This window comes from Cryphonectria parasitica, assembly GCF_011745365.1.
Source record: "Cryphonectria parasitica EP155 unplaced genomic scaffold M406scaffold_6, whole genome shotgun sequence".
Classification (NCBI taxonomy): domain Eukaryota; kingdom Fungi; phylum Ascomycota; class Sordariomycetes; order Diaporthales; family Cryphonectriaceae; genus Cryphonectria; species Cryphonectria parasitica.
Genome location: NW_024468914.1, coordinates 3,503,112 through 3,516,622, shown reverse-complemented (window position 1 = coordinate 3,516,622; position 13,511 = coordinate 3,503,112). Strand labels below are relative to the sequence as shown.

At 52.0% G+C, this 13,511-nt stretch overlaps 4 protein-coding genes across 4 annotated transcripts; 3 read left to right on the top strand and 1 right to left on the bottom strand.

The window, feature by feature from the left end:
- Window positions 1-144: 144 nt before the first annotated feature.
- Window positions 145-1,789, top strand: M406DRAFT_341310 (MFS general substrate transporter; the record flags this gene model as incomplete). The annotated part of the gene is made up of 3 exons (XM_040921645.1): window positions 145-236; window positions 431-507; window positions 576-1,789. 3 exons carry the CDS (start codon window positions 145-147, stop codon window positions 1,787-1,789), a joined length of 1,383 nt encoding a protein of 460 aa, XP_040774886.1.
- Window positions 1,790-2,682: 893 nt separating this feature from the next.
- On the top strand, window positions 2,683-4,519 carry M406DRAFT_341309 (DAO-domain-containing protein; the record flags this gene model as incomplete). The annotated part of the gene is made up of 5 exons (XM_040921644.1): window positions 2,683-2,844; window positions 2,925-3,006; window positions 3,104-3,464; window positions 3,545-3,716; window positions 3,812-4,519. 5 exons carry the CDS (start codon window positions 2,683-2,685, stop codon window positions 4,517-4,519), a joined length of 1,485 nt encoding a protein of 494 aa, XP_040774885.1.
- A 1,223-nt stretch (window positions 4,520-5,742) lies between these two features.
- M406DRAFT_95460 (uncharacterized protein) lies at window positions 5,743-8,465 on the top strand (the record flags this gene model as incomplete). Its single annotated transcript, XM_040926299.1, has 5 exons — window positions 5,743-6,926; window positions 6,986-7,073; window positions 7,161-7,391; window positions 7,503-7,922; window positions 8,100-8,465. The coding sequence occupies 5 exons, from the start codon at window positions 5,743-5,745 to the stop codon at window positions 8,463-8,465; spliced, it is 2,289 nt and encodes a 762-aa protein (XP_040774884.1).
- Window positions 8,466-8,665: 200 nt separating this feature from the next.
- M406DRAFT_51565 (glycoside hydrolase family 5 /Carbohydrate-binding module family 1) lies at window positions 8,666-10,100 on the bottom strand (the record flags this gene model as incomplete). The annotated part of the gene is made up of 3 exons (XM_040924449.1): window positions 8,666-9,191; window positions 9,299-9,585; window positions 9,729-10,100. The coding sequence occupies 3 exons, from the start codon at window positions 10,098-10,100 to the stop codon at window positions 8,666-8,668; spliced, it is 1,185 nt and encodes a 394-aa protein (XP_040774883.1).
- Between the last annotated feature and the right edge of the window lie 3,411 nt (window positions 10,101-13,511).

Sequence of the window (13,511 nt, the reverse complement as noted above, 5' to 3'; positions counted from 1 at the left end):
TCTGCTGTTGCTGCAAGCCAACCTGCCTTCAGACACAGATCAACTGCCCAGCACCAGCCCAGTATGGACTCCCAGGACAAGGTCGCTGTCGCTGACAGCGACAAGGGAGGCGAGCAGCCGACCATCTCGAGGGTGGACTCCAACATGGCCACCGAGGTTATCGACGTCGACGTCGCCTACTTGTCCAGTAGCAAGTTCACCAAGTTCTTCCGTGGCGTGTTATTTCAGATGATCTTGTACGTGTCACTATTTCAAACATCTCGTGGTGAGGCTGTCACCTCAGCCCCCCTCCCCTCTATGAATGCAGCCTCCGATTGGGCGCATTGACTAGCTGGAGAGAGCAAGAGAGAGAGCAGCTCATACGAATATAAGCAGCAGGGCGTTCTTTATTTAACGGGACCAAAGCTTACAAATGGTTTACAATGAATAGGTTCGGTGCGATCTCGTTTGTTGGTCCTGCGATGTCTGATGCGATCTCGAACTTGGGCGGTGGAGGTCTTTCTTCTCGTAAGTGTTCTGAATTGTCATATGTATATGTCATGATGAAGCTCCTGCTAACTCACAACAAACAAAAGCCTACCTCAGTAACTTGGCCAACGCTCTCAACTACGCCTCCGGGTGCCTCGTCACTCTCATCGGCGGTCCTCTCATCAACAAGCTCGGCATCAAATGGAGCTGCTTTATTGCCGCAGTAACGTTCCCATTGACAGGATCTTCCTACTACGTCAGCGCCAAATACTCGGTCAACTGGTATCTGCTGTTCTCGACCATCCTGGGCGGTTTCACCAGCGGTTTCCTCTACGTGGGCGAGACAACGGCCATGCTGTCGTACCCTCACCAGGACGACCGAGGGCTCTATCTCGGAATCTGGTCCGCGATGCGCAGCTCAGGCAGTGTCATTGGCGGCGCCATCAATTTCGCGACCAACTACTCGTCCTCTTCGGCCGGCGGCATCGCGTGGGCAACATACATCATCTTCGTGGTCTTTGAGTGCACGGGCGTCTTTTGGGCCTTTTTGCTCTCGCCCACGAGGAAAGTCCGTCGTAGAGATGGAACTCCCGTGCCCTCCACGGGGACTGTGACCTGGGGAGAGGAGTTCAGAGCTCTCTGGATGCACGCTAAGCGGACAAAGACGTGGCTCGTCTTCATCCCGGCTTTCTACTCGTTCTTTTACGGAGGTACGATGGGAACATATCTGTCCCTCCACTTCTCCGTTCGCGCCCGCGCCCTCTCGACTCTCATCGTCCCCATCGTCACGATCATCATGGTCATGATCTACGGAAAACTCCTCGACACCAAGCGCTGGTCTCAGACCAACCGGGCGTGGATGGCCTTTATCTTGTGGCTTGTGCCCCAAGTCGCCTGCTTCATCTGGATCGGCATCGAGTACAGCAAGTTCGGCACCGCCGAGACAGCTCTTGACTACGTGCTGGATGGGAAGAGGTGGGCAGAGGCCTACGTTCCCTACCTCATTATCTTCACCACGGGCTACTGGACGCAGTTGTCTCTCTACTGGATTCTGGGCACCTTCTCGACGGACGTCAAGTCCAGCGCCAGAACGGGTGGTCTGTTCCGAGCCTTTGAGACCGCCGGCCAGGCAGTCTCGTACTCTATCAACTCCATGACCGGCAGCGATCCTCGGCATCCATTTTACGTCAACTGCGCTGTGCTGGCTCTGGCTATTCCTTGCATGGTGATGCTTATCAGGCTGGTGCCGGAAGCGCCCGCTGAGATTGATGTCGATGCGATTGAGGACCCGGTCAAGGGCGAGAACAAGGCGGTTGAATAAGGCGTGAGAGAAGACAAGGTTTATTTGTTGATTAATTACTGCAAGAACAATGCTGAGATAACAGTTCCCAACCAATGATTGTTCCCAAGTCTTGACTGCGTGGGCATGAATATGCTAGCATGCTTATACAACATATCTTGACCAAACACATCTATCTTTTGTGTTAGTCACTGTGATGTGAGCTCGTTATCGATAGGTGTTCCATGGCCCTTATTGATCTTAGCACATAACTACGGCAGTATAGTATTAAGCACTGCTTGTCTTGCCCCAACTTCGGTAGTCCTCAAACCCCGACAAAGATCATCCACCTGTGAGGAAACCGGGCCGGTACGTCTTATCTGGCCGTTGTGGGCCTGCGCTGACGTGCAGACTTGCAGGCTGACGGGCAAGCCCGGCATTTGAATGGGCAAGCACCGGGTAGACTGGTCTCATTTGACTGTTGGTTAGCGGGCCGGCTTGTTTGTATCCTTCCGGGCAGCGGAGGGCCCAAGACCATTGCCGCTTGTGGCTGCAGAGCTTATGGCTCTCCACAAATGAGGCCATCGTCGTTCCACGCCACATTCATTCATGGCTGCATAAGGGCAACGTAAAGTATGTCCAGAAGTCTACTGCTTACTTTGACTACATACGTACCGTGCGACCACTGATTTCAATTAAAAAAAAACAAAAAAAACGGTGAACTCCGCGACCCGAACACTTCATGATTGATTAAAGTTTGGGTGTCTTGCGATTTGACCCCAACTGGATTTGCCGGCCTGTCCTTCACCCAATTCATTGATTAATACGCATTTTCCACTCAGGAGAGACGGCTTGACAGCATCATCGAGGAAGCGCTTCAGAAGCTAGTTTGAATTTCACCCTACACCGAAGTGAACAGCAACAGTAACAGCAACATGGTTCTTCCCACAACAAATCCTTCCAAGTCCTACTGGATCGAGGCCGCCGACTCGACCCTTAGAGACTTCAGGTCCACTCCGGAGCTTCCCAAGGAGACCGACATTGTCATTGTCGGCAGTGGCTATACCGGAGCCTCAGCTGCATACTGGCTTCATAAGGTGGGCATTCTCTGACCTGAACAAGAACAAAGTCGTGATTTAGCCAAGCAAAAATAGAAGTACTGACAAGCACGCTACAGCACACTGCTAGAGATGGCACAACTCCCCAGATGCTGATGCTAGAGGCGCGGGATATCTGTGGTGGTGCTACGGGTAGAAATGGTGAGGAACCTCATATGAGTGCTATGAGCACGAGCCAAGGCCACCCTTTTTAAAGAACAGCCATTGACGGACTTTTTTCTTCTTCTTTTTCTTTCAGGCGGCCAGCTCAGACCTCATGCCTACTCACGATACATCGCCTGGTCAGAGCGATTTGGAGCAGATGGCGCCCTGGCGCTCATCAAGCACGAGATGGCACATCTGGATGCGTTCAGGGCAGCCATGGAAGAGGAAGGACTTTCTGAAGAGGTCTGCCTGAAGTTTGGAGAAACCTTTGACGCGGCTATGACGGAGGGTGAATGGACGCGCCTGAAGGCGAACTATGAAGCCTTTGTCAAGGACCACGGGAAGGATGGTGAGATCATTCGGGAGTGCAGACTCATCGAGGACCCGAAGGAGGCCGAGGACTTTACCCAGATGAAGGGCTGTCTTGGAGCCGTTGTTCATCCTACTGGTCAAGTGTATGTGCTTCAAACTCTTTCAGCATCGCACGTGGGTGCGTGCGCAGCTGTGTGGCTTCCGTGTACTGACTCTGGCACAGCTGGCCATACAAATTTGTACATGCTTTTCTTCGACTCGGGCTGGCTACCGGCAAACTGAACTTGCAAGCCAACACACCAGCATTGGAGGTATCAAAGAGAGACGAGGATGGCTGGATCACCGTGGTGACACCGAGAGGGAGCACCAAGACCAAGGCCATCATCCACGCCACGGTAAGTTTTCGTCAACTCCAACGCGAACAGCCTCTTCCCTTTGTCCCATACGATCATCGCCATTGCTAATCCATGATACTGTCTACCAAAAACAGAACGCCTGGGCCTCGCACCTTCTCCCAGAATACTCCAACATCATTTCCCCCTCCGTCAGCACAGTCGGAGCCATCAAGGCTCCCGAGGGTTTCATCAAGAACACAGGAGCCCAACATTTCGACGACGAGATCTGGAACTACCACCTTCAGCTCCCTCCTCCCTTTAATGCCCTCATCCTCGGCGGTGCCAAGCCTGTCATCGCCCAGTATCCCCGCGAGTGGTTCAAGCGCGGCGAGGACGACAAGCACCTACCCGGCGTGCCTGCGTACATGAAGGCCTGGCCTAAAGAAGAGGTTGTGGGCTGGCCTTCCTCCGATGAGTGCGAGCTTGCTCTGCCGGCTAAGGAAGGCGGAGTATGGACGGGTGTCGTCTCCGTGACGGCCGACGCTTTTCCGTTTATTGGGCCTGCGCCTGACCGTGCTGGACACTTCATCGCCGCAGGGTTTGGAGGTCACGGCATGCCGCGCATCTTCTTGGCTACGGCATATCTGACGCCCCTTGTGTTGGACAGTCTGGGTGTCAAATGGACTGCTCCGTCGCTGGTTGCGCCGTACCCGCCTCTTCCCAAGCCATTTGTGATCACGGCGGAGAGAGTTCAAGCACTGAAAGGATATGACATGATGGGAGACTACGAGGAAACCATCAAATCGCATGAGAAGTCTGCCGAAAAGCCATTCGGAATCAGGGGACGATTATTCATCAAGTAAGGAATCAAATGGCATGACGCGAGAGAGAAGAGGGGAGGAGGAGGGGATGAAGTCAAAATTTAGCATTCAAAGCATACATTGGCGTACAAGGTATTGAAAATATTAATCACGGCGCCTCTACACATTATCCCTTGTCTGTGTGGAAGCGTTCCCTTTGTGATATATCACAAAGGGTCAGCAACCGAGGTTGTGATAACTGCATTAGCATCCCGTCATTAGACCCAACAGTGAGTTGTAGCTATGAAAAGCTATCGCTAGAATTGTAACGGTACATATTACTAATCGAGGGATAATGAGGCTGAAGAGCGCATGTAATCTTTTACTGATGTGACACTCCGAGAGTGAATTATATCAGACTTGATCCCCGGAGGACTCAAGATTCAAGGATAAACACGACACCCGTTTCTGCATTGCTGCTCTCTCGAGTGATTCACACAAAAGAGTCGTGGGTGACACATTTGCAACATTTCATAAAGATCCCTGACATTTACACAGCGCAGTATTCAACATGGGAATAGTTTTTTGTTTCGAGTCATTCCAGAGCCTTATTGTAACCTCTTTACCATGGTCTTGAATGGGATCGTAAGGTACCTCGTCCCACCCCCCACCCCCCATATGCCAATAGCAAGGTTGCATTCCTTCTACGCCACGTCATGGATGAGGAATCCATTCCTTCGTTTTCCTTCGTTTTCCTGCAATTCGCTCAGTGCATGCCGGACGTTGCTACATTTCTAGCTCGGTCACCACTACACACCATGGCAGGGGGTAATAGAAGTCTCTGACGAGGAGACGTTCAGCTTGACCCACCCATTTATGTACAAAAGTAATCTTCCATTGGTTTGAAATGAGGGGCGAATGGCAGCCCTCCATTGCCTGCGCCCCATAAGCGCAGCTCAAGCCTGCATCACAAGCGCTAATGCAAGTGCTGATGATTCCCTCAGGCCATACGATGGGTGTCTGCATTGCTTAGCTGGATGTTAGACAGTCTCACGAATGGCAGGATACAATCATGTGAAGGCTGTCGGCAGGTATCAGATATAGATTCGCCACTTTCAGCCGCAATCAAGACAAATCTCGTCCGCCTATCTCTCCTCCTTCGGAATGTGAAGTGGCATAACATTATATTAATTACCTCCACTTTCTATCCTTTTACGACATCAGCAACGACGGCTAATAAGTAATAATTATTGCTATCGCGAACCATCCCTCACACATTCCGCAAGATGTCCACTTCCTCCAAGCCCTTCAAAGGGCCCCAGGCAGACATCAACCAATTCTGGGCCAAATTCTTCACTAAAAAGCCCAGCAAAGTAACCTCCATCTTCCCACGCCTCCTTTACGCCAGTCTCCTGCCAGAGCAGCCGGACCCGCGAGGCGCATCCTCTGCCCGTAACGCTGCCGAGAGTTATGAGACTGCCGCTCGGGGCTGCCGCGACAAGGTGGCCAAGATCGTGCGCGAGTGCCACCGCACCAACGAGAAGTTCACCGACGCCGACTTCGACATCGAGGCGGACTTTGACGGCGAGAAGAACTGTCTGAACGGGCTCGAGTACGTCGAGGAGGAGAATGTGTCACCGCCGCAGCAGCCCGATGTGAACCAATCTGGTAGAGACGAGTCGCGGTCACGGTCGAGGAGCCCTCGTGGCTGGGCCCAGGAGAGGAGCAGGGGAAGAAGGGGCGGTGTGCAGAGGGGCGAATTTTACATGCCTGGCTCTATTCATCGGCTGGACTGGATTTTTCAGGAGCCCAGCTTCACCATCGACGGATTCTCCTCGTCGGATATCCAGCAGGGCGGAAACGGGGACTGCTGGTGGCTGGCAGCCGTTGCGACCATTGCCCACCGAAAAGACCTGATGAACAAGGTCTGCGTGGCCCGTGACGAAGAGTGCGGCGTGTATGGCTTCGTTTTCCACCGTGACGGGGAATGGATCTCTGTGGTGATCGATGACAACTTGTACCTCAATGCATGCGATTTTGGCCAGTGGACCGACACGTACGACCCAACAGGAAGCAAAGCGCGCAAGTACCGACGACAGGAACAAACCGGATCAGAGGCGCTGTATTTCAGCCACTGCTCCGACCCGAACGAGACCTGGCTGCCGCTGATGGAGAAGGCCTATGCCAAGGCGCATGGTGATTACAATGCCATCGCGGGAGGATGGAGCGGTGAGGCTGTCGAGGATATGACGGGTGGGGTCACTACGACCTTGGCGAACAAGCGAGTGCTTAGCAAAGATAGGCTGTGGAAGGAGTTGGCTTATGGCGATGGGGACTTTGTATTTGCACTGTCGGCCTTGGGCTATGCGTCGTCGGCCTCTGGGGTGGTCTTGGGTCATGCGTACTCAATTCTTCGGGCAACCGAGGAGGTTGATGAGGACGGCGGCAAAGTGAGACTGGTTCAGATCAGGTATGGGAAATGTTGTGGACTTGTTTGCGATGAACGGCACCGTTAACCAACTCTCATAGGAACCCTTGGGGACATCGAAGTCCAAGTGATGGTCTTGGTGAATGGAATGGAAGATGGTCTGATGGGTCGAGCGAGTGGACGCCCTACGTGAGTGCTACCGTTTTCTTCCTTTTTTTCTGGATCGTACATTGATATGGCCAACAAAATGACTGTCTGCTGACTGAAATATCAAAGTGGATGAAAAAATTGGACTATAAATTCGGCGACGACGGTGTGTTCTGGATGCTCTATGAGGACATGCTGGAGACCTTCAAATACCTTCACAGGACACGTCTTTTTGACGAAAAGTGGACTGTCATTCAGCAGTGGACGAGCTGCGACGTGTCCTGGATAACAGGTTACTCGCGAAGCTCATTCATCATAGAGGCGAAGAGACCTGGAATAGTGGTTATTGTGCTATCACAGGTGCGTATCCATCAACCTTCCCCCTTCCTCTTTTTCCCGCGGCGGAAAAGATGTAAGACAAAAAATGTGAGCTTTTCAAAGATCATTAATTAACATGACAACACATTGCAGCTGGATGACCGATACTTCACGGGCCTAGCAGGACAGTACAAATTTGGTCTTCACTTCCTCCTCCGGCGCGAGAACGAAGCCCAAGGCGAATACATCTGCCGTGTTCGTCCCGTGCACGACTGGGAAAACCGTTCCGTCAGCTGCGAGGTGAACCTCGAGCCCGGTCGGTACGAGGTTGTTCCCAAGATCACCGCCAAGAGGGACAAGGACGAGCCGCTTATCCAAAAGCTAGTCAAGCAAGCTGCCGAGTCGAACCCGCAGAAGCTCAGACAGGTGGGCATGCAGTACGATCTGGCTCACGCCAAGGGCGGGATCCCGGACGAGGATCTCAGGATCGAGGCACAGAAGGCTGCGGAGAAGCAAAAGGAGCGGGAGCGCAAGAAGAAAGAGAAGGCAGCCAATATCAAGATTGAGGTTGAGGTGGACATCCCGAAGCCCGATGCAAAACAAGAAGTGGATGTGAAGATCACCAAAGATGGTGATGAGAAAAAGCCCGAACAAGATGGGGAGAACGAGCAGTTTGAGGATGCACAGGAGGGTCTCGCTAAGGAAGACCCTCCCAAGGCCGACGACGGAGTCAAGGGTGGCCCTACGAAGGAGGTTGCCCTGCATGTCAAAAACAGCACTGGAGAACACAAGGGTGACCAGGGCGATGAGAAGACTGATGATGCTTCCAAAAAGGATGAACATAAGAAAAAGAGGGAGGATGAGAAGAAAGATGGGAAGGGTGAGGGGAAAGAGGAGAAGAAAGAAGATAAAGACGAGAAGGACCACGATGACTCCGACTCCGAATCTTCTGATTCCGAGGCCGATGATCAGGAGAGGTGGAACGCCGTCTGTGTAGTCTGTCTGCGGGTCTACTCTCAAGACCCCGAGTTGACGATATCTTTGGTCAAGCCAGGCGATGCCGAACCGTCGTCTAACCTAGTACAGGGCAAGGAACCAGCAGGCGCCACGATGTGAGGATCCAATTCTTCTGCTCGAGAAGATCAAGAAGGAAAGAAAAGAGGGAGACACAAACGAAGAAGGAGAACCGAGATATAGCGGTCCATCTTTAAAAGTTTTTTCAGAATATATACGTCAAGAAAGTGAATATATACAAGCCAACTCTTTTCAAATTACACTGAAGCAATTCTTTCCGCCGTAAGAGAACACGCAATTCCTTAAGATGGAACATACTCCTCAAGAAGAGAGTCATAGTAGACATAACCCTCTCCAGATGGAGGTTCGAAGGCATAGAAAGTGTCACCCCACCACGGACCACCAGCCCACCAGAGTGCGCCCAGCCACACGTCGCTGTTCTCCTGGAGATAGTCCAGCATGCCCTCGACAGCCTCATAGCACACATCATTAGGCCCGCCTGCAAACTCGCCCAGGATACCCACCTTGCCGTTCTCTTGCAGCCACTGGGTCGCCGAGGTGACGCGATCCACGCCGATGGTCGAGTTGACGCACTCGTCGCTGGTGCCGGAGCTGTCGCTGTCCAGATACTGATGCATCTCGTATAGGATCTTGTTCTCCGAGTCGGTCAGGCTGGCGAGGTCTGTGTTGTATTCGGTCCAGGACCAGGCGCCGGTATAGGCGTTGCCCTCGACAGCAATGTACTGCGATGTGGCGCCGGCAGCGCGGATTCCGTCGATCGCGGCCTGGTTCATGTCAAAGACAAGAGACTGGTCCTCATCGTGATACCTGTTTTCCAGACGAGTGTGAGCCTTTTCGCCAAGATTGAGATTGATGGAAGAAGAGGCCCGAAGTTGATTTGTCCATGTGGGCGCAGGCATGGCATGCAGACTCACTCGTTGTTTGTGTCAAAGATGACATAGGAGTTATCCTTGAATTGACCTGCCAGATTCTCCCAGAAGGTCTGGAAAGCTGACGTGTCGTCGATGACTACGCCATAGAAACGACCATAGTTGTGCGGGTCAATGATGGCCCAGCCTCCGTTCTCTGTGATGTAGTTGATTGTGCCCGTGTAGTTTGCGAGATACGCCGGCGCAAGAGCACTGGTCAGGTCCTCCTCGGAGAGCATACGCTCCATGGCGAACGGCACACGGAAGATGTTGAATCCTTGGTCCAGAAGTGTCTATGTTCTCTTGTCATTAATGGGGATAATTAAAAAGGAAAAGAAAGAAAAGAGTGTCCTCGCCTGGACCACATTGAGATAGACAGGGAAAGCCGAGAGGAAAAGCAGGAACAAAAAGACACGAATCAATGAAGATGCCTTACCTGAAGGCTAGAGTTATCAGGGAAGATGAAATCGATTCCCCATGTACCTGGATAATCGTCACTCCCAAACTCGGCGCAGGACTCATCAACACCAAACCACTTGAAGCTTCCCGAGGCCGACGAGGTCGAGGTGGCAGCTGGTGCTGTTGTCGATGTGGTGGCCGCCGCCGTCGTACTCGTGACAATGGTTGTGGCCGTCGTGGTCGCCGTGCCAGGTAGGCACTGAGAATAGTAATCATTCTCATAGGTACAGACGTAGCCAGACACGCAGGTCGTGGCGCCTGTCCATCCTGTGCCTCCACATTGAGCATAGGCAGCGCCCTGCGCAAGGGCGCCTGTGACGGACGCAAGAGCGAGAATAACCGACTTCATCTTTTTGGAGCGAGGTTAGAAACAAGGAGGGACGAGGTAGATCCAACGAGCCTGGTCAGCCGAGACACATTTCCTTTTCCTGTCTCTTGCCCCGCGTCTTTATATATCTGCATAGTATACACACACATATACATATATATATATCACACATATAGAAGCCGACTCCTATCGTTGTGTGACCAGAATTATGAGCTGTCGTCATCCGTTTCCCACGCTGAACGTAAGGTTCAAGGAGGATTTCCACCGATCCAATCGATCTGGCTGCTTCTGCGGTGGATCCCGGAGCTCAGGCCCGACTTCTTTTTGGGAGCCATCGTCGACCACACATGCAAACATGTCTTCATCGGGAAGCTGAGTGCACTGTCGAGGTCAGCGGTCGGAACTATCTGCCGCCACAGAGACATCCTTCAGTGCCCGTCGCTGTCTCAAAACCATCGGCATTCTGTGGTTTATTCTGGTCGGCAGCCCTTGTGACCGCCTGTCACGATGGGCCAAGTCCACACACGTAAAAGATTTTCGGATGGCGCACGCGTAGTCATCAGCTGTCAAGACTCTTGAAGGTGGAGGAACGCGACCCGTAAAGGCCTATTTGGAACTGAATTGATACCTTGCTGACGAGTCTGCGGATGCAGTGGCTCCGGCTTCAAACTTGGGCTAAAAATTCTCGGCTGAGACAAGCCCAACATTTCCTCCAATCGCTATAGCAATTCTGATATGATTGATTGCATCTTATGTAATCTAGTGGAACATCGATGTCTCAGGGAAACGAAGAAGAGTTCTACTGAAGCAGAAGAAGAAAAGAAGAAGAAGAAAAAGGAAAGAAAACCAAAAGGGTGTCCAAGAATGTGGTTGAGCCCGACCATGCCACGTGCATGCGTAAGGGCAGACCGTCGGTGGCGGTTTAGGCGGTCGAAGGCTGTCAATAAAGCAATCCGACTCAGGCAACGCGGCCTCGGCATTGGATGACCGGCTGCACACTGCTCTCTTTTGAGTTTTAGCGTCCATTTCAGCAGCAATGGGGGTCACGAGGACTGGTCTGAGGTTTGAATATGAAGAAAAAGCAATCCTTGACAAGAGGGGAAAAAATCTGTGTATTCAGATGAAGCTAGAATGGGCAGTACGTGACAAATTCTGTTGTGAGAGAAGCCTGTGAATATGGGGGCATTCTTATTTCGCTTCAATGTTGTTAGATGGGCCTCTTTGCTTGGCCAGTACGTAATGTAGAATCAAGACCGTGATGATTGTCCAGCATCTTCCAAACCATAAATCAAATGCCAAGTGGGATTAAATCCGAGTATCGTTAGACCAGAGCTCTGTTTTAAAATAAAATAAAAAGTACCCAGAGATCACCAAATATAATCCCTATGTCTAATCTGTGCAGATGCGGTCATAGAAGTATAACGGCGAATGGTAGAAAAGCTGGAGCTCGGTGGCTGCGGCTAGAGGTCTACTTATAAACGCATCAGCAAGATGCTGCTGTAAACTTCTCATGCGGAAAAAGTCAAGTGATTGCTGGCAAAGGCGGTGTCTCCTAGGTCAATCCTACATCTTGGCAGCGCTGCATACAGCATCTTCTTTCAAATGTAGGTGCCATGGCTGCAGCTGTTGGGCAATCAATACCTTCGCCGAGGCAAGCAAGTCACCTTTCCCATATGCACTGTCGTCTCCAGCCCGGCAGACTCGCCAAGATTGCCGCGGTGGATGGACCGGGTAAAGCGAGTGGGCAGGTGGGTACTCAAGAGCAATTGCAGGTACTATAGTAGAATGAGCGTAATCTCTTTTGAGTTCAAGTCACAAAGCATCAGGACTTGAAGATTTTTTCCTATTATTTTCTTTGGCTCCTCAGCACTGGACATCATCTCATTCTCACGGTTACACCGACTTTACCAAATGGCTCCATCCTCACTCTCCCTTGGCTGGCAGTTTCCAGGCGCAAGGCCCATCATCACACCTCGAAACCCGTTGCACGAACAGACCATACTAGCAATGCGTTGGTCCCCACCGCGCAAGCATTCCACGGAGATTGTGTCATGATGCAGCCAACCCTCAACGGTCTCGCCTTGGCCCACCACTGCTCATTGCCGGCGCTTGCCCCTTTTCTAGACAGGATCAACGGAAGCTTAATACTATGTATCAATCTTTTAATCGACGATCTCCCGCCCAGCCGGGGGTCCATAGGACCAGACTCGGTGTGCTATGGACACAGAGAAGTCTGCTCTTCTCTTCTCAATCTACTTGCAGAACATACTGTATCACACCTTTATACCATCGTAGTTCATGTACTCGCCTAAACCACCCGATCCCGCGAGATCTACACAGAATCGAGATAGCCCGTCTGCAAGTGACGAAACATTTACCGTGTGCGTGACCTGACCAAGGTGAGACAGCCAAGCGGGAGTCTGGGGTAAAAGCACTATTACGCACCTGGGAAAGAATATTCCGGGGAAAAGAGAAAAGTAGCGTTCGTCCTACATTGATGAGAGGTGCGTCCTTCTGAAGGGTAGACCCTGTTTGCTACAATAATAACACCCCTGGTCACATACAATACCCCTGAAAAGCATGCCGCTGACCAGCCCTGCAGCCCATCGCACAAGCACGTAACTACTATACAAGCATATTTCTGAAACGCCCCAAGGCGCTGGGGAAATGAGCACCGATGAGAAAAATCAATTTCAATATAGTGTCAAGTCCGCTTTTCATGGAAAACTCACGTCAGCATGTTATTTGCCCCGATGCCCGTTGAGATTATCCTCTCCACACTAAACACTAACAAGTCTCTTTACTTTTTTTCCCCCCCTCCTCCTCGAGGCGTTCAGTCCGATGATGTTGCCACCCTCGGATCGAGAGCAGCCACATCCTTCCACAAGCCACCAGGATGATGTCGATGATGCTGGGACTCTCTCACAACAGGCGAGGAGCTGTTCACGCCGTTGTATGTGCTGATGCTTGTCTGTGCAGGACGGGCACGTCAAACTTGTCGTGGGCCCGCTCCTCCTTGCTTCCCAGTGGTGGCCTGCCTGGGCCTGTGACCGGGCCAAGGACGGTGGCGTCCGCCCATCACAAATGAGCTGGATGGGGCCAGAACATTACAGGCTTATCAGCACAGGTGCGGCTTCATCTGCTTGAAACCAACACATCTCCGATGGATCTGGGGAGGAGTCCATCACAGGCTTCTGTGCCGCTCTCGGGGCCGGGGGGGCGGGGGGGAGGGTTAGTCTTTTCAGCCCCGCTCCATGAGGCAGCAATTGCAGCAGCATTTGCGTAGGGCTCATGACGTGACATGGAATGAATGGGTTTGATGCCTCCTCTTGTAAAGTATGTATGACTAGTAACCGACCACACCAACCCTGGCGGCTCGGGAAGTCTAGATCAGATATAAACTTATATCTGAGCCGCATCCTTCTACGCTGC